Source organism: Anomaloglossus baeobatrachus, chromosome 6, assembly GCF_048569485.1.
Source record: "Anomaloglossus baeobatrachus isolate aAnoBae1 chromosome 6, aAnoBae1.hap1, whole genome shotgun sequence".
NCBI lineage: Eukaryota > Metazoa > Chordata > Amphibia > Anura > Aromobatidae > Anomaloglossus > Anomaloglossus baeobatrachus.
Window position 1 is genome coordinate 541,169,315 of NC_134358.1, and position 19,386 is coordinate 541,188,700.

At 52.9% G+C, this 19,386-nt stretch overlaps 1 protein-coding gene across 3 annotated transcripts in view; it reads right to left on the reverse strand.

Annotated features, from left to right (window-relative positions):
* CROT (carnitine O-octanoyltransferase) overlaps nt 1–19,386 on the reverse strand; it is a 150,526-nt gene that overhangs the window by 48,543 nt on the left and 82,597 nt on the right. For all 3 annotated transcript variants that reach the window (XM_075315616.1, XM_075315617.1, XM_075315618.1), the window contains exons 13-15: nt 12,640–12,763; nt 12,221–12,299; nt 11,421–11,514 (exon numbers count right to left, since the gene is read on the reverse strand). In XM_075315616.1, the coding sequence (XP_075171731.1) occupies nt 11,421–11,514; nt 12,221–12,299; nt 12,640–12,763 (297 nt within the window). The remainder of the gene's footprint in view (nt 1–11,420; nt 11,515–12,220; nt 12,300–12,639; nt 12,764–19,386) is intronic.

Genomic DNA, 19,386 nt, shown 5'->3' on the forward strand with positions numbered 1-19,386 from the left:
TATTTTTTTTGTATAACGCTTATTACTTTATTTTTTTTTCCCCCACAGTCATGCGCAGCGGTGCCAAAGCTATCTTCTGCCTCCTGTACTTCTAGAGAAAGAAAAGGGCAATGAGAACTTTCGATCTTGTTTCCACAAACTTTTTTTTTTCTTCACTTTTTTTTTTTTCTTCTTCTTTTTAAAGTTACCCTAGGAGCCTTGAACCTGTGATAGTATGGAAGCCATCTCTATAAAATATTGTATATATTTTTTTTATAGTTTATTTTTAAACAAAATTACCATTTTACTTGGCACCCTATGAAAGGGGCTGATGGGAGTCGATGGACAAGTCCACCATTTAAGATACAGAGAGATAATTACATTATACATATATATATATATATATATATATATATATATATATACACACATTATATAAAATTTGAAGATGCAGTGGATCCCGTCTCGCCCTATTCGTAAGGTATCTCATCTTATTTCCAGCACATAAGCTTCTTGCATTTCATTGATTACACACATAACCTCCTTTTAAAGGGGAGCTACAACAAAAAATAAAGAATATAATCTGGTTGGAAATTGGGTCTATCATAAACATAACTCGATTCGCAAATTTGGAGTCCTTGATTGGATACTCCGAAATCTTCTAATTAGAGATACAATTTTTACGATGCTATCCCTTAATTATTAATTTTTTTTCTCCTCATTCCTTCCCCTTTCACAAATTTTATACTTCTATTCCAGAATTGCTCTGAAAATGAAGATGGTCCTTCCCGAAATGTCGGGATTTTGGTTTAGGGAATAGAAGTTGTGATACTGTCACGGGTGACAGTCATGTGGTTCCCGGCAATAGAAGGTCACAGCGTTTGGCTGCGCAAAATGCTGCCTGACTTTCCATTGTTCCTGCTCTTAGTATTCATTCTATTGGGTAGCTTACCAGCTAGATTTTCATCTCTTCCCCTTTAGGACCCAGCAGAGTCCTCATTCCATTCAGCTGATGATCATCAGTATTCCCCTTGCGCTTAAATACCCCTTCCTTTCTTGGACTGGTGCTGGTGATATTATTCAGCTCATTGAAGCTCTGGTTGCCAGCAGGTGGCTTGTACTTCTCTGTGGTAATATTGCTAAAGCTTTGCTGAACTCCTGCCTGAGTCATCTGTGGATAAGTAGTTCATGCTCTTTTCCTGTGTGTTCCCCTTGTGTCTTCTCCAGTGTTTAGTTGGGTTGATGAAGAGCTCATCCCAACCATTCCCAATTTAGGGCCCAGCACTGGGATACCTAGGGTCAGGCATCCGGCTCGGTGCATAGGTGCGGAACCTATTTAGGGCGATGAAGGACCCCCAGGGACCAGCAGTAGGTTTGGTCAGGGGGGGGGGGGTCACCATCTCCCCCTTCCTAGATACAGGTTTCCCCTTCCGCCGTTCGCTTGATACTTGCCGTTACCTAGCGTGACTAAAAGGAATATAGCGTTTCCCTGACAATAAGCCCTACCCCAAAAACAAGCCTCAGTGCATCTTTCGGAGCAAAAAAAAATCTATATATATATAATTGCCTTATTCTGTCTGTCTGTCTTGCTCCAAAATTGTGTCCCGGGACATGTCCTTACGGTGACAAAAAACGGATTGGCTGCTGGCCTCGCCATGGCCCCGCCCCCCTGCACGGATTGGCCGCTCGGCTCCTCCCCCGCACGGATTGGCCGCTCGCCTCGGGTCCGCCCCCCCCTCGCACGGATTGGCCATGTCCTTACGGTGACAAACAGTGGATTGGCCGCTGGGCTCACCATGGCCCCGCCCCCCGCACGGATTGGCCGCTCGGCTTCACGGATTCGCCATGGCCCCGCCCCCCCCACGGATTGGCTGCTCGCCTCGGCTCCTCCCCCCGCACGGATTGACCGCTCTCCTTGCCCAGGCTCCGCCCCCCGCACGGATTGGCCGATCGCCCAGGCTCCGCCCCCCACGCGAGGTGAGCGCATCAAGGTCCTGCAGGGGCGGAACGCGCACACGCACGCACGATCGCATCCACATACTCACAACATCCCGTGATATCGCTTGCTTCTCGGCGGCGATACTGTGCAGTGAACTTCAAGGACCTGCCGGAGGATCACATGGCCGGAAGCATGTGGTATCTCCGGATGTCGTGATTGTGTCAGCGCGTGTATGCGATCGGATGTGTGTGTGTGTGTGAGTGTATGCGATCGGATGTGTGTGTGTGTGTGTGTGTGTGTGAGTGTATGCGATCGGATGTGTGTGTGTGTGTGTGTGTGTGTGTGAGTATGCGATCGGATGTGTGTGTGTGTGTGTGTGTGTGTGTGTATGCGATCGGATGTGTGTGTGTGTGTATGCGATCGGGTGTGTGTGTGTGTGTGTGTGTATGCGATCGGGTGTGTGTGTGTGTGTGTGTGTGTGTGTGTGTGTGTATGCGATCGGATCTGTGAGTGTCGGCAGAAGAGCACTGCTGGGACCGGCCACCGGTGGGCACAGGGAGAAGTGGGGTGTGTGTGTGTGTGTGTGATCAGATGTGTGCGTGTTTAATGTCTGATGTGTGACTGTGGAGCACGATGGGGAGTGTGCAGCATGGCGGATGGAGCACGATGGGGAGTGCGCAGCATGCGGGATGGAGCACGATGGGGGGTGCGCAGCATGGGGGATGGGGCACGATGGGGAGTGCGCAGGATGGGGGATGGAGCACGATGGGGAGTGCGCAGCATGGGGGATGGAGCACGATGGGGAGTGCGCAGCATGGGGGATGGAGCACGATGGGGAGTGCGCAGCATGGGGGATGGAGCACGATGGGGAGTGCGCAGCATGGGGGATGGAGCACGATGGGGGGTGCGCAGCATGGGGGATGGAGCACGATGGGGGGTGCGCAGCATGGGGGATGGAGCACGATGGGGAGTGCGCAGCATGGGGGATGGAGCACGATGGGGGGGTGCGCAGCATGGGAGATGGAGCACGATGGGGGGTGCGCAGCATGGGGGATGGAGCACGATGGGGGGGTGCGCAGCATGGGGGATGGAGCACGATGGGGGGTGCGCAGCATGGGGGATGGAGCACGATGGGGGGTGCGCAGCATGGGGGATGGAGCACGATGGGGAGTGCGCACCATGGGGGATAGAGCACGTTGGGGGTGCGCAGCATGGGGGATGGAGAACGATGGGGAATGCGCAGCATGGGGGATGGAGCACGATGGGGAATGCGCAGCATGGGGGATGGAGCACAATGGGGAGGGGGGATGGAGCACGATGGGGAGTGCGCAGCATGGGGATGGAGCACGATGGGGGGTGCGCAGCATGGGGGATGGAGCACGATGGGGGGTGCGCAGCATGGGGGATGGAGCACGATGGGGGGTGCGCAGCATGGGGGATGGAGCACGATGGGGGGTGCGCAGCATGGGGGATGGAGCACGATGGGGGGTGCGCAGCATGGGGGATGGAGCACGATGGGGGGTGCACATCTCCCCCCAAAACACACACACACACACGCACTGCACAACACCACACGCACACGCACACTGGGAACCACAGACACCCACATCGCCACACACACACACAAATATACGCACATACCGCGCAACACACATTGCACAAAACATACCTCCCCAAAACACAGACACACACATCCACAATGATACAGACACACAGCACTCTACAAACAACGCAACACACAAACACCGCTCTCACCCCCCACACAAATACTTGATATAGATATATATATATATATATAGAGATATATATATATATATATATATATATAGAGAGATATATATATATATATATATATATATATATATATATATATATATATATATATATATATATATATATATATATATATATATATAGAGATATAGAGATATAGAGATATATATATATATATATATATATATATATATATATATATATATATATATATATATATATATATATATATATATATATATATATATATATATATATATATATATATATATATATATATATACATATACATACACACACACACATACAAAAATCATACATTAACTACACAATACGTAAATTCTAGAATACCCGATGTGTAGAATCGGGCCACCTTCTAGTATATATATAGAAGAGTCTTATTTTTGAGGAAACATGGTAACTTTTACCTGCAATTCCATTTCTAACCACATGGTGTGCTGATAATGTGAAATCTAAAAAGGTACTGTCACACATAACGAGATTGCTAGCGAGATCGCAGCTGAGTCACGGTTTTGGTGACGCAGTAGCGGTCCCGTTAGCGATCTCGTTATGTGTGACACTTACCAGCGATCAGGCCCCTGCTGTGAGATCGCTAGTCGTTGCAGAATGGTCCAGGCCATTTTCTTCAAAGGCGATGTCCTGCTGGGCAGGACACATCGCTGTGTTGGACGCTGTCTGACAGGGTCACAGTGACTGCTAAGATAGTTATACAGGTCGCTACTGCGACCTGTATTGTTCCTACATCGCTGGTAAGATCTGACTGTGTGACATCTCACCTGCGACCTCCCAGCGACTTACCTGCGATCCCTATGAGGTCGCATCGTTTTCGGGATCGCTGGTAAGTCGTTGTGTGTGACTGGGCCTTAAGGCTACTTTCACACATCAGTTTTTTGCCATCAGGCACAATCCAGTTTGTACCTGATTCAACGGATCCGTCGCAGATTGTGGCAAAACTGAGGCGACGGATCCGGTGTCCATTTTTTATTTTAAAAACTTAGGTGATAATGAAAACCAGGATCCTGGAAGAGCGAGAGAGCGCGAGAGAGAGAGCGCGAGAGAGAGAGCGCGAGAGAGAGAGCGCGAGAGAGAGAGCGCGAGAGAGAGAGCGCGAGAGAGAGAGCGCGAGAGAGAGAGCGCGAGAGAGAGAGCGCGAGAGAGAGAGCGCGAGAGAGAGAGCGCGAGAGAGAGAGCGCGAGAGAGAGAGCGCGAGAGAGAGAGCGCGAGAGAGAGAGCGCGAGAGAGAGAGCGCGAGAGAGAGAGCGCGAGAGAGAGAGCGCGAGAGAGAGAGCGCGAGAGAGAGAGCGCGAGAGAGCTTTTTTGTGACCAGAAATGATTTTACAGAATGCCTGAGCATGCCCAGAAGCAAAAAACAGATCTGTCGCCTGATTCCATCATTTGCCGGACGCCGCCGGATCCGTCGTCTTCCAGTTTTTCACCGGTCAAAAAAAAAAAAAAAAAAACAACGCAGCTTTGGACGTTCCTTCCAGTGGTTGCACTGACAAATTTCATCGGATCCGGTGCACGCCGGATGAAACGCAAGGCAATGCGGCACAATCCAGCACTAATACAATTCAATGAGGAAAAATAAAACGCATCCGGCGCCGGATCCATTTTATCTGGTATTCGCCGGATTGTGCCCGATGGCAAAAAAGAGAATTTTGTTTACTTACCGTAAATTCTTTTTCTTATAGTTCCGACATGGGAGACCCAGACCATAGGTGTATAGCTTCTGCCTCCGGAGGACACACAAAGTACTACACCTAAAAGTGTAGCTCCTCCCTCTGAGCTTATACACCCCCTGGTGAGCCAGTCCCAGCCAGTTTAGTGCAAAAGCTGAAGGAGAATAGCCACCCACAAGTAGAACAGAGCAAGAGCCGGAACAACCGGAGACTCTGTCCACGACAACAACCGGTGATAACACGCGGAAAAAGGAAATTGCCAACAGGCAACAGGGAGGGTGCTGGGTCTCCCAAGACGGAACTATAAGAAAAAGAATTTACGGTAAGTAAACAAAATTCTCTTTTTCTTTATCGTTCCTTTGGGAGACCCAGACCTTGGGACGTTCCAAAGCAGTCCCTGGGTGGGAAAAACAGAAAAACTAAGAAGTAGGCAGAACCTAACTTCACAAATGGGCGACCGCCGCCTGAAGGATGCGTCTGCCCAAGCTCGCATCTGCCGAAGCATGAGCATGCACTTGGTAGTGCTTCGAGAAGGTATGCAGGCTAGCCCAAGTGGCAGCCTGACAGACTTGTTGAGCCGTAGCCTGGTGCCTAAAAGCCCAAGAGGCACCGACAGCTTTGGTCGAGTGTGCCTTGATCCCCGGCGGGGGAGGCGCCTGAGTACTTTGGTAGGCGTCCGAAATGGTCGACCTAATCCAACGGGCTAAGGTCGGCTTAGAAGCAGGGAGGCCCTTGCGCCGACCTGTGGTTAGCACAAAAAGAGAGGTGCACCGCCTAAGCGCAGCGGTGCGAGACACATAGAGCCGGAGAGCATGCACCAGATCTAGAGTATGTAGAGCTTTTTCAAAGCGATGAACAGGGGCCGGACAGAAGGAAGGTAAGGTAATGTCCTGGTTAAGGTGGAAGGGAGAGACCACCTTAGGAAAAAAGTCCGGAGTCGGACGGAGAACCACCTTGTCTTGATGAAAGACTAAAAAAGGTGACTCCGAGGAGAGCGCAGCCAAATCAGAGACTGTCCTGAGAGAAGTTATGGCAACCAGAAAGGCCACTTTCTGTGAAAGACGATACAAAGAAACCTCCCTAAGAGGCTCAAAGGGGGGTTTCTGCAAGACTGAGAACCAAGTTAAGGTCCCAGGGGTCCAAGGGCCGCCGGTAAGGCGGAATGATGTGAGACGCGCCCTGCATGAAGGTGCGGACCTGAGCCAGCCGGGCGAGACGCCGCTGGAACAGAACTGACAGAGCTGAAACTTGTCCCTTGAGAGAGTTGGGGGACAGTCCTAGCTGCAGACCGGACTGTAGAAAAGACAGAAGGGTCGGCAAGGAGAATGGCCAAGGAGGATGGCCGGTAGAGCGACACCAGGACAGGAACATTTTCCAAGTCCTGTGATAGATCTTAGCGGAGGAAGACTTGCGCGCCCGAGTCATAGTGGAGATGACTTCAGGGGGGATACCAGAAGCCGTCAAAATCCAGGACTCAAGAGCCACGCCGTCAATTTGAGGGCCGCAGAATTCGGGCGGAAAAACGGACGTTGCGAGAGTAGATCTGGACGGTCCGGAAGATGCCACGGCATCTCTATGGACAGTTGGAGCAGGTCTGGATACCAAGCTCGCCTGGGCCAGTCCGGTGCAATGAGGATGACTTGACGATTCTCCATTCTGATCTTGCGCAGGACTCTGGGCAAGAGAGCTAGAGGGGGAAACACGTAGGACAGACGAAACTGGGACCAGTCCTGAACCGGAGCGTCCGCGGCGAAGGCCTGAGGATCGTGGGAGCGAGCCACGTAAACAGGAACCTTGTTGTTGTGACGGGATGCCATTAGGTCCACGTCCGGAGTGCCCCATTTGCGGCAGATTGACTGAAATACTGCCGGGTGCAGGGACCACTCGCCACCGTCCACGCTTTGACGGCTGAGATAATCTGCCTCCCAGTTGTCCACGCCTGGGATGTGGACTGCGGATATGGTGGACTTGGAGTCTTCCGCCCATTGAAGAATGCATTGTACCTCCATCATTGCCAGGCGGCTGCGTGTCCCGCCTTGGTGATTGATGTAGGCAACCGCTGTCGCGTTGGTGAAATGCTAGGAGAGTTAGAAACACGGCTCTGGTTTCCAGCACATTGATTGAAAGGGCTGACTCGGACGGAGTCCAAGTGCCCTGTGCTCTGTGGTGGAGACATACCGCTCCCCAGCCGGATAGACTGGCATCCGTGGTGAGAATCACCAAGGACGGGGTCAGGAAGGAGCGCCCTTGGGACAGGGAGAGGGGCCGAAGCCACCACTGAAGAGAGCTCCTGGTTTGTGGCGACAGAGCCACTAACTTGTGTAAGGAGGAAGGCCGCTTGTCCCAACAGCGGAGAATGTCCAGCTGCAGAGGACGCAGATGGAACTGGGCAAAGGGAGCAGCCTCCATGGACGCCACCATTTGACCCAGCACCTGCATCAGACGCCTGAGGGTATAACGGCAGGGCCTCAGGAGAGAGCGCACCGCCAACTGGAGTGACAGCTGTTTGACTAAGGGCAACTTCACAAGTGCCGGCAAAGTCTCGAACTGCATCCCTAGGTACGTGAGACTCTAGGTCGGAGTCAGAGTGGATTTGGGAAGATTGACAAGCCACCCGAATTGGGCTAGAGTGGCGAGAGTGAGCGAGACACTCCGCTGACAGTCTGCGCTGGATGGAGCCTTGACTAGAAGGTCGTCCAGGTAAGGAATCACTGCCAACCCCTGGAGGTGCAGGACCGCAATCACTGCCGCCATGACCTTGGTGAATACCCGAGGGGCCGTGGCTAACCCGAAGGGAAGAGCCACGAATTGGAAATTATCTTCTCCTATTGCAAAGCGTAGCCAACGCTGGTGTGAAACTGCAATTGGCACATGTAGATAGGCATCTCTGATGTCGATGGACGCCAGGAAATCCCCTTGGGTCATTGAGGCAATGACTGATCGCAGAGACTCCGTGCGAAAGTGCCGCACCCGAACATGCTTGTTGAGAAGCTTGAGATCCAGGATGGGCCGGAAGGTACCGTCCTTTTTGGGAACTAGGAAGAGGTTTGAGTAAAAACCTCTGAACCGTTCCCAGGCGGGAACTGGTACAATGACTCCGTTGGCCTGCAAGGCTGCCACGGCCTGTGAGAAGGCGGCGGCCTTGGAGCAGGGGGGAGTGGAGAGAAAAAAATCTGTTTGGCGGGCTGGAAGAGAATTCTATCCTGTAGCCGTGAGAGATGATATCTCTCACCCACTGATCGGAGACGTGTTGAAACCAAGCGTCGCCAAAGTGGGAGAGCCTGCCACCGACTAAGGACGTTGCTGGAGCGGGCAAAGAGTTACGAGGAGGCTGCCTTAGTGGCAGGACCTCCTGCGGTCTTCTGTGGACGCGCTCTTGGGCGCCAGTTGGATTTCTGGTCCTTAGCTGAGTTAGCGGACGAGGCGGAGGGCTTAGAGGACGACCAGTTGGAGGAACGAAAGGAGCGAAACCTCGACTGATTCCTACCCTGGGCAGGTTTCCTGGTCTTGGTTTGTGGCATGGAAGTACTCTTCCCGCCAGTAGCTTCTTTAATAATTTCATCCAGCTGTTCACCGAACAGCCGGGAACCAGCAAAAGGGAGCCCAGCAAGGTACTTCTTTGAAGAAGCATCTGCCTTCCACTCTCGAAGCCACAAGATCCTGCGGATAACGAGGGAATTAGCTGAAGCCACCGCAGTGCGGTGAGCAGCCTCTAGCATGGGAGACATGGCATAGGATGAAAAAGCTGAAGCTTGAGAAGTTAAGGCAACCATCTCGGGCATAGATTCCCTGATGAGGGAATGCATCTCCTCTAGAGAAGCAGAGATGGCTTTGAGAGCCCACACTGCTGCAAAAGTAGGGGAAAACGCGGCCCCCGCCGCTTCATACACGGATTTGGCCAGAAGGTCAATCTGATGGTCAGTGGAATCCCTAAGGGAAGTGCCATCAGCCACCGACACAACGGTCCGAGCTGAGAGCCTAGACACCGGAGGGTCTACCTTTGGGGAGTGAGCCCACTCCTTGACCACCTCAGGTGGAAAGGTAAAACGGTCATCAGAACCACGCTTTGGGAAGCGTTTGTCAGGACAGGCCCTGGGTTTGGTCACAGCGGCCTGAAAACTGGAGTGGTTAAAGAACACACTCTTTACTCTCTTAGGCGAGGTAAACTGGTGCTTTTCTGCCAGAGAGGGTTGCTCCTCTGATACTGGCGGATTGAGATCCAGCACAGAATTAATAGAAGCAATCAAGTCACTAAGATCTGAGTCACCCTCGGAAAGATCAATGGGGTACATGGAGTTAGCCTCCGAGCCGCCCGTATGGGCATCCTCCTCATCTTGCGAGTCAGCTCTTGAATCAGAGCCGCGGGATGAGGAGGGAGAGGAAACCCTGCGTCTCCTCTTAGGAGGATGGGGTCTGTGCCCTGATGATGAATCCTCTGTGAGCTCCGGTGGACGGAGGTCAGATGATAGAGATCCTAAAGGACCCTTAGCAAGAGCATTAGAGGCACCCTGTGAGCAGGGCTGATGCATATTCATCAAAGTCCTGGACAGAAGTCCCATGGACTCAGCAAAAGACTGGGATATGGACCTAGAAAAGGACTCTACCCAGGCCGGGGGTTCAGCCACAGGTGCAGAAGCAGCCTGAGAGACCACTGGGGGTGAGACTCCAGGCTGTGGCACCTCCAAGTTAGAGCAGACATCACAATGTGGATAGGTGCTCTGTTCAGACAGCAGGAGCTTACATGCAGCGCATACAGTATAAAGCTTTGGAGCCTTGCTCCTCATGTGAGACATGCTGCTGGAGTGGGGACAGCTTCTACAAGAGAATGAACCCCAGGGAGTATATACAGAGGTCCACAACCAGAGACCGGCTGTGGCTTACCAGACCGCTGGAAGCGGTGTTGTGTGCCCTCCAGATCCCGAAGCCCAGACCCCCAATGCACAGCACCTCAGCAGGGATGCAGAGTGCAGGATGGCCCAGCGCAGAGTGAACCCTGTCCAAGAAAATGGCTGCCGGAGCGAAGAGAGGGGGCGGGACGGGGGCGGCCCTGTAGGAAAGCGGGATCTGGAGGGCCATAGAGACCTGCGGGGAGGAGTCACGCACAAGCAGTGGGGAGTGTCCCTCCCCTGTGCAGGACGGCCGCCGGGAGGAGCCGTGCCTGTCCTTTTGCATGAGTGACATGCGTGGGCTGGTAACAGAAACTAGGCCTCCGGCGAAGCCGGGGCCTAAATTTGAGCAGCAAGGCCGACGCGCAGGCACCATCGGCACGGTTCTCGGGCGAAAGCCAGAGAACCCGCCGGAAATGCCAAAATAAATACAGCAAACACACTCTCCCCATACAATAAAGGACATAGACCCCCAACATATGAACGTCTCAGGTACTTAGCTGCTGAGACGCAGGGCCAGGTCCCTGGGGATGAGTGCTCCGGTCCAGCAGGGTCCTCAAGGGGCTGTGGCCGGAGACCGGTCTCCTGCCAGGCATGGAGGCCGCGCTGGCTCCCACTTCAATCCAGAGCCCAGGAGGGATGGTGAAGGAGCACGGCACGTAAGGCTCCAGCCTTGGAAATCAACCTTACAACACCGCCGACACAGTGGGGTAAGAAGGGACATGCCGGGAGTCCAGACGTGGACCCGCATTTCTTCAATCTCTTTCCAAAAAGCAAAAATCATATGAGAATGCATGTGTGGATGTATGCCTCCTGAACACAAAGCGATAAACTGTCTGGGACTGGCTCACCAGCGGGTGTATAAGCTCAGAGGGAGGAGCTACACTTTTAGGTGTAGTACTTTGTGTGTCCTCCGGAGGCAGAAGCTAAACACCCAAGGTCTGGGTCTCCCAAAGGAACGATAAAGAAAATTGGATGTGTGAAAGCACCCCAAGACTATAACAAACTGTTAGCCACTGCTGAGTGTGTAGTAAAGCGCCCCCCTGTGGTAGAAATATCTAGTGCACGATTTGCATTTTTTACTCCCCTTCACCTGATGCTGTAATTCCCAATAAGCCGGTCCAAGAGCAGCATTATAATCACCTCTTTGTGAAAGCCGGGTCATTATAGAGTTCTGGGACGGAAAGTCCTTCCTCTTTTGCAATAAGAAGAAGACCCAGCAGATGGCGGTCAAATCCTGCAAGAATACGGATATAAAGGGAATATTACCAAATGTGTTAATGTTATAACATTTTATCTACTTACAGACAGGCACACCCCCTACAGACAGGCCACACCCCCTACAGACAGGCCACACCCCCTACAGACAGGCCACACCCCCTACAGAGACATAGAAGAAATAGGTGGAAATTGAGCAAAAGCAGTTAAACTAAGTATTTACAAGTTTTCTATTAACATTTCAATTTGAAATTTTTATTAAAAGGGTCAAATTTTACTTTAAAGTCAGTTTTAATACCAAGTTCCACTTTTGTTCCTCCTGGAAATGTCAATAATATCAAACAATGGGGCGTTACCATTCTCATCGTCACTATACAGTTTACTGTCCTAATATTATCATAGTGTTGAGGGACGAGCCCTTTTTTAAAAGGCCAAATGGTAGCTCCCAGTTCATAGAAAAACTATTTCTACATTTCCAGGAGGAATAACAGAGGAACAAGGCAGATTATTAAGCATTATTATATTAGGAAAACTGATATTTTTCTGTTCCTATGAAGGAATAATGGAACGTGGTGGTGAAACGCCTCTTATTTCAGCATTGGGTGTGGTAAGATCCAGCATCATACTTGCGGGCATCACCCTATACCGGGGTGCAGAGGCGTCGTTTCATGCCCAATGCAAAAATGTCAGCTGCTGCACAACCTCTTATCTATATTCTCACTTACCTTTGCCGAGCTGACATTCGTTCATCATCTTGTTATGCTTGGCAAATGCCTTGAGCATCAGTTCTTGGCGGTGAGCGCGCTGCAGAAACACAATTGTGAAGAAGTGAGAAATAGTTTTCCAGGATCTTTAAGAAAAGCCATTAACATCTGATTGGTGGCGGTTAACTTTAGGTAACCACGCTACTTATTTCCTTGAATGGGATTGTGGTGCAATACCAGAGATGGCCACTACGCAATGTACGGCGCTGTGGGAGGTTAATGATTGAGACCCAGCAGCGGTGGTCCCTTATTCCGAGCAGTCCCACTGCTCATCTGAATAAGACCCCCAACAATCAGATATCAATGGCATAAAGATCAGACATCAATATTATAACCCCCAAAACTCCTCTGATATGACTGGAGCATAAATGAGAACCTACCGTGGACGCAGGGTCCAGCATGGCCCGGCACCAGCTCACCGCCTCCACTGTGCAAGGCCTCATGGTTTCTGTGCGACCGTGATAGAACATTCTAGTCGTAGCAGTTTCATAGCAGCATCCGGGGCTGTGACACCGACCAGAACCAGAAGAGATACATTTTTGCATTATTATATTGGCTTTTTGGGTATTTTTTTTTGCTTTTATTTATATAATAATCCATTATGGAAGGTCTAGGCTGCATCTCCTTTAATGGGGTTTCCCATTTCAGAAAACTGTTTCCTCTCACAGTAGTTTTGTTTTAACAAGGAACAAACAGTGCTTTACTCACCCTCCACAGGTCCAGCCTCGAGTCTCTGCCGCTGCTCCAGGTGTCCATTATTGGCTGCAGCGCTGATGTCAACCCGTCAGAGCTGCAGCCGGTTCAGGGAGCTCTGCCTAAGATAATGATATGAGCCGCTCAGCTCACAGATTATAAGCAGGGCTGTCAGAACGATGCAGACAAGGAGCAGCAGTGGAGACTCCACGCTGGAACCAGGGGAGGGTGAGTAAAGCAGAGTTTGTGCCTGTGCTTGTCATGGGTGATAGAAGGTCACAGTGTTTGGCTGCGCAGAATGCTCCCTGACTTGCCATGGTTTCTGCTGTCAGTATTCATTGGTATAGGGAGCTTTCCTGCTAAAATCATCGCTCTGCCTTTTGGACCCAGCAGGAGCTCACCTTCTGCCCAGCTGCTGATCATCAGCAATATTTTGTTGCTTAAATACCCCTTCCTTCCTTGGACTGGTGCTGATGATATTTTCAGTTAATTGAAGACTTGGTTGCAAGCAGGTGGCTTGTACTCATCTGTGGTATCATTGCTGAAACTTTTCTGAACTTCTACCTCATCTAATGATCATGCATATAACCACTGTGTGTCCTCCTTGTGTCTTCTATAGTTGTTTAGTGGGGTTGACGAAGGGTTCATCCCATCCGTTCCCTATTTAGAACCCAGCACTAGAGATACCTAGGGTCAGGTATCCGGCTCGGCGCATAGGTGCGGAACCTATCTAGGGTGGTAGGTTTGGTGAAGGGGGGGGGGGGGTCACCGCCTTCCCTTTCCCTAGACGCAGGGTTTCCCTTCCCTTTCGCTGTTCGCTTGGTACTAACCCATACCTAGCGTGACAGTCCTGCCCAGAAACACTATTAACATGCCCATATAGGCTTAATCTGCAGGTAAAAAGCAATTAAACCCAGTGTAGCCGGCTTACTGGAGCAGTGGCTTAAGGGAGAAAATGAGGCTTTATTCTCCCTCTCGGCCGCTCACTTACAAAATCGGGAGCGTTCACAGTCACCACTTATACGGTGAGCAGGGCGGAAAGAGTCTATATAAGAGCGCCGTTCACTCTGGAGGACCTGACCTGTCCAGCATTACACAGACTTCTCATTGGTGTGAATGGGTGTAATTCTTCATTTCTCCAGTGGTGGTGTGGGGCCCCGAGGTGCGGTGTCGGTGCAGCTGTGCATTACCTTCAGGGACTCCACGCGGCTGGACCTTGTCACAGGTAGGAAATTCTCTATTTTGATTGTCGTGACGCCACTCTCAGAATTGCGGTCAATGGGGACCGCCACTGCAGATTAAGGGATGCCTGGGGCTGATGGTGGGTGCAGTCAGTTGTAATAGCCTCCTGAGAGTGAGGCAAGCCCCAGGGCCCTGTATAAGTGTGTGGAACTACAAGTCGCAGAATGACTCACACGCACAAGCAGAATGTCTTTCAGGGGTTTTACTCACTGTTGATGGCAGGGTGAGTAACCCGGGCGTAGCTGGGATGAACCAGGCTGGAACCAGGTGTCCTTCAGGCTGACTGATGAGGGTGGCTACTGACTCGCCTTCCTTAGCCCTTCTGTTTGTGGTAACCCCGACTTGCAGTCCCTATGGGGGTCACCCAGGGAAGTTGCTGCTCCCCTCGTTTCGGCCCGTTTGCTTGTAGCCTGGACCAGGTCACTCCGGCTGCTTGCCTCCTGTGAACTATGGGCCCTCGCTTTGCTACGTGGCTGCGGACTCTGTGGTGTTGTCTTGGGGGTTTGAAGTGCCCCCTCAGGCAGGTTTGGCAAAGGACAGGTGGATCTATCCCTGCACTGGGACCTGTTACCCCTGCGGGCCTGGTACCTCCCTAGCAGTCCTCTTACTCTCCACTCCGTTGCTCTCTCTTTAGCCTTGTGTGGATTTCAGACGGCACCACTAGGTGACCGTTCTCCCCCGTCAGTATTCACTGCGCGGACGCTGTTAGACTGCAACAGCTCCAGGGTCTGCTTCTGCTCTCCCTGAGCTGCACACTAAACCGGCTCACTTGTGGGACCTGCACTGCTGCTCCTGTCTGAGCTCCACTTCCATGCTCCTCACTCCTCCACACTCTGCTTCAGACTGCCCTCTCCTCCTCCTTCCTCTTTTCCCTTTGTGCCTGCCTACGCCACCTAGCAACCAGGCTCTCTACCACACCCCTTGAGTGGAGATGGAGGCCTCGCCCCCTCCTGGGATCCCCAGGGGTCCTCCCAAAGGTACATGTGTGAGACCTGATCACTATGCGCCTGTGTAGTCACACCTCGGTCAGCCTTCTGGATTACCTGTTTTGTACTGTCCCCAGCATGGGTGCAGTACTCAGTGGTGCCTGACCAGGTCAGGGGCGCCACATTCCCCCTTAGTTATCACCAGCACGTCCTCGGGCTGCAAGACAACATTTTAAAATGCGTAAAACAGTAAAACATTTTAAAGCCACCAGGTACCATACATCACCACCCTCCACCCACAAGTCCGTTAACCCACCCAAAACCCTCTCAGGAGGCAGGTCACCGGTTTCTTTTGGTAACCAGGTCTGGGCCATCCGTTTCCCCAGACCTTTCCTCCAATCTGCCTCTCCCGTTGGCCGCGCCTTCAGCCACTTCTGGCAGGATGTAGAGGCGGCTTTCATGGTCTGGTGGTTTCAGGGTATACCTGGCCTGGTGGAGCCGCGCCTTCAGCCTCTTCTGGCAGGATGTAGAGGCGGCCTCCACAGTTGGTGCCGACCAGGTACCCTCTTTGTGGTGGAGAGCCAGGCCCCATAAACAGGCGTGCTCCCTGGTTGCAGGCGAGCCAGGCCCCTAAACAGGCTGGCTCTGGTGGTGGTACCTCTGGGTAACTATGTACACTGCGAGAGTTTGTGGCTATAGCCAGTTCATAGCCTTAAGGTTCATGGGTTAAAGTGCAAAAGGGTTTCTCACACAAGTTCATGTGGGCACGTGCTTAAACTTGAACGTTGCAAAACTTTTCAAACTGCTGTACTTTTCTTTACTTTTCTCTACTCCGTTCCACCAGGGCTTTTGCCTATTGGGCTTTGGCACCTGACATTTTCTGTGTTTCTGTCGTCTGTTTCTTTCTCTTGTTCTGTATCTCTATCTTCATCTTCTGTTGTTGAGATAGCAGGTTTACTGTAGAGACTTCTGGGGCATGGTGTGACATCTAGTGCGTACCATCCGCGTTCTCCTTGGTGCTTTGTGAATTCTACCGGGTCTCCTATCTGTAGGTTTCTTCCTGGATGTCCTCTAGGTAAATGTGCTCTTACATCCCTTCTGTTCACAAAGATGCCCTCCTTTACACCAGGTGCTACTATAAAGCCATATCCAGACCTTAGACTGAAGTCTTCTACAACTCCTCGACAAAGTGGGCCTCTGACCTGGGATTTGGCTCTTCTCAAGGACCACTTTTCCTCTAAGTCTCTGGCCGTGACCTCGTCCTTCTCCTCGGGAGACTGCTGTGCAGGTGGATCCCTTGTCCTGCTGCGGCGCCGTGTCCTGCGGGCTGGGTCCTGCCTGGCTGCTATCTCACCGCTTGCAGGCTCCCAGGTGATGTATCTGGACAGATCTTCCTCAGCGGAGGGTGTCGGGCTCTCTTCATCCCAGCGGGAATATGGCAACATCTCTGGCTCTGGGCATGGATCCACTGCTGATGGCTCCGGGGTCAGCTCCTCAGCTTCCTCCCCCTTAGTTCTTCTGAGCACTCCTCTTGTGGCAGCGCTGGGGATGGGTGTTCATCAGCTGGCCAGGGCGGTGGACTCTTTGGCGTGGATGTTGCAGGAGTCTTCCTGTGGGTGTGCGGAGGGAGCAGATACCGGTCCACCATCTCCTGTGGGAACTGGGCCTCTAGATCAGCCTTCAGCTTCCAGTATTCGGGGTCCTCCCCCAGCAGGGACTTCCCAGCAGGGACTTCCTTGGACTGGGGAGCGGTGTCTGCTCTGGCCTTGCAGGCCGGGGTAAATGATTGTGCAGTCTTGTCTTTGTGGGCCGTGCCCTGCATGGCGGCGGCCTGGTCTTGGCGGGCCGCGCCTGGCATGGCGGCGGCCTGGATCAGCGTCGCTGTTGCAGTCTCAATCAGGGTCGCAGCTGGAGTCTTAGCGGGCATCGCTACTGTGGCCGGTTCTTGGCGAGCTGAGCTGGGCGTCGCCGCAGCGATCTGGGCTTGGCGGGCCGCACCTGGCGTGGCTGCGGCCTGGTTCAGCACCTCACTTGCGGCGCGGACGAGCGTCGCTGCTGCGGTGGGGTCTTGGCGGGCCGGGCCTAGCATGGCGGCGGCCTGGATCAGCGTCACACCTGCGGCGTGGAGGAGGGTCGCGGCTGCGGAGGGATCTTGGCGGGCCGGGCTGGGCGCTTCTGCGGCCTGGACTTGGCGGGCCGCGCCGGGCGCTTCTGCGGCCTGGTTCAGCGTCGCCGCGCCGGGCATCTCTCCTGGGACCGCGGGCATGGCAGCAGGGGTCGGGGCACTCGCGCTGGCAGGGGCAACACCGGACTCACCCATCAGTAGCATCATCGGGGTCTGAGTCGTCGCCGCTCGGTCTGGCACTCGTCGTGCGGTTCCCCTCTCATAGGCCTGAACCGCTGCAGCCATCTCCAGAAGCTCCGTGCGTCCCTCGCTGATCTGCCCTACGACCCTGGCCTCCAGTCGGTCGCAAAACTGGGCAAGTTCCCGATACCACCAGGCAGCGGAGCCTGGCTCTGGGTCTCTGCGTTCAGACGCAATTTCCTCTGCGTCTCCTTTTTCTAGTAGCAGGCTTCTGGCTCCCTTTCTTTCCCGACGTCTCTGAACGCCTCCGCTCTCATCACTTGCGAGACCAGGACTCTGCAGGGGATCTCTGGGTAGCCACACCTCTTCGTGGGCGGTAACTTCTCCCAGCGCGGGCTGCTGTTGTTTTTCAGCGCGCTTTTCATGGTGGCAATATGGCGGCGCTTCCAATTTTTCAAGCGGACCGCCCAGGCACATGGTCACCTGTCTGAACAGGTCTAGTCCTTATCCTGTTCGTGACGCCAGGAATGTGGGGCCCCGAGGTGCGGTGTCGGTGCAGCTGTGCATTACCTTCAGGGACTCCACGCGGCTGGACCTTGTCACAGGTAGGAAATTCTCTATTTTGATTGTCGTGACGCCACTCTCAGAATTGCGGTCAATGGGGACCGCCACTGCAGATTAAGGGATGCCTGGGGCTGATGGTGGGTGCAGTCAGTTGTAATAGCCTCCTGAGAGTGAGGCATGCCCCAGGGCCCCGTGTAGGTGTGTGGAACTACAAGTCGCAGAATGACTCACACGCACAAGCAGAATGTCTTTCAGGGGTTTTACTCACTGATGATGGCAGGGTGAGTAACCCGGGCGTAGCTGGGATGAACCAGGCTGGAACCAGGTGTCCTTCAGGCTGACTGATGAGGGTGGCTACTGACTCGCCTTCCTTAGCCCTTCTGTTGTTTGTGGTAACCCCGACTTGCAGTCCCTATGGGGGTCACCCAGGGAAGTTGCTGCTCCCCTCGTTTCGGCCCGTTTGCTTGTAGCCTGGACCAGGTCACTCCGGCTGCTTGCCTCCTGTGAACTATGGGCCCTCGCTTTGCTACGTGGCTGCGGACTCTGTGGTGTTGTCTTGGGGGTTTGAAGTGCCCCCTCAGGCAGGTTTGGCAAAGGACAGGTGGATCTATCCCTGCACTGGGACCTGTTACCCCTGCGGGCCTGGTACCTCCCTAGCAGTCCTCTTACTCTCCACTCCGTTGCTCTCTCTTTAGCCTTGTGTGGATTTCAGACGGCACCACTAGGTGACCGTTCTCCCCCGTCAGTAGTCACTGCGCGGACGCTGTTAGACTGCAACAGCTCCAGGGTCTGCTTCTGCTCTCCCTGAGCTGCACACTAAACCGGCTCACTTGAGGGACCTGCACTGCTGCTCCTGTCAGAGCTCCACTTCCATGCTCCTCACTCCTCCCCACTCTGCTTCAGACTGCCCTCTCCTCCTCCTTCCTCTTTTCCCTTTGTGCCTGCCTACGCCACCTAGCAACCAGGCTCTCTACCACACCCCTTGAGTGGAGATGGAGGCCTCGCCCCCTCCTGGGATCCCCAGGGGTCCTCCCAAAGGTACATGTGTGAGACCTGATCACTATGCGCCTGTGTAGTCACACCTCGGTCAGCCTTCTGGATTACCTGTTTTGTACTGTCCCCAGCATGGGTGCAGTACTCAGTGGTGCCTGACCAGGTCAGGGGCGCCACAGTGGCGCTGCAGAGAATTTCACGAACAAGTACTGCCAGATTTCATAAAGCTGATTGTTGTGATAGGAAAACAATCAAGAGACCCCTGTATGGATTAGACAGGTGGGTTTCATGGTCTATATACGGATGGCAATGCCCGGACTGACCCCAGTCTTCTCGCCTGGATTTACAGCCTCATATGTGTCTATGTCTGTAAATTCAGGCCGCAGACAGTCCGGGCATTGCTA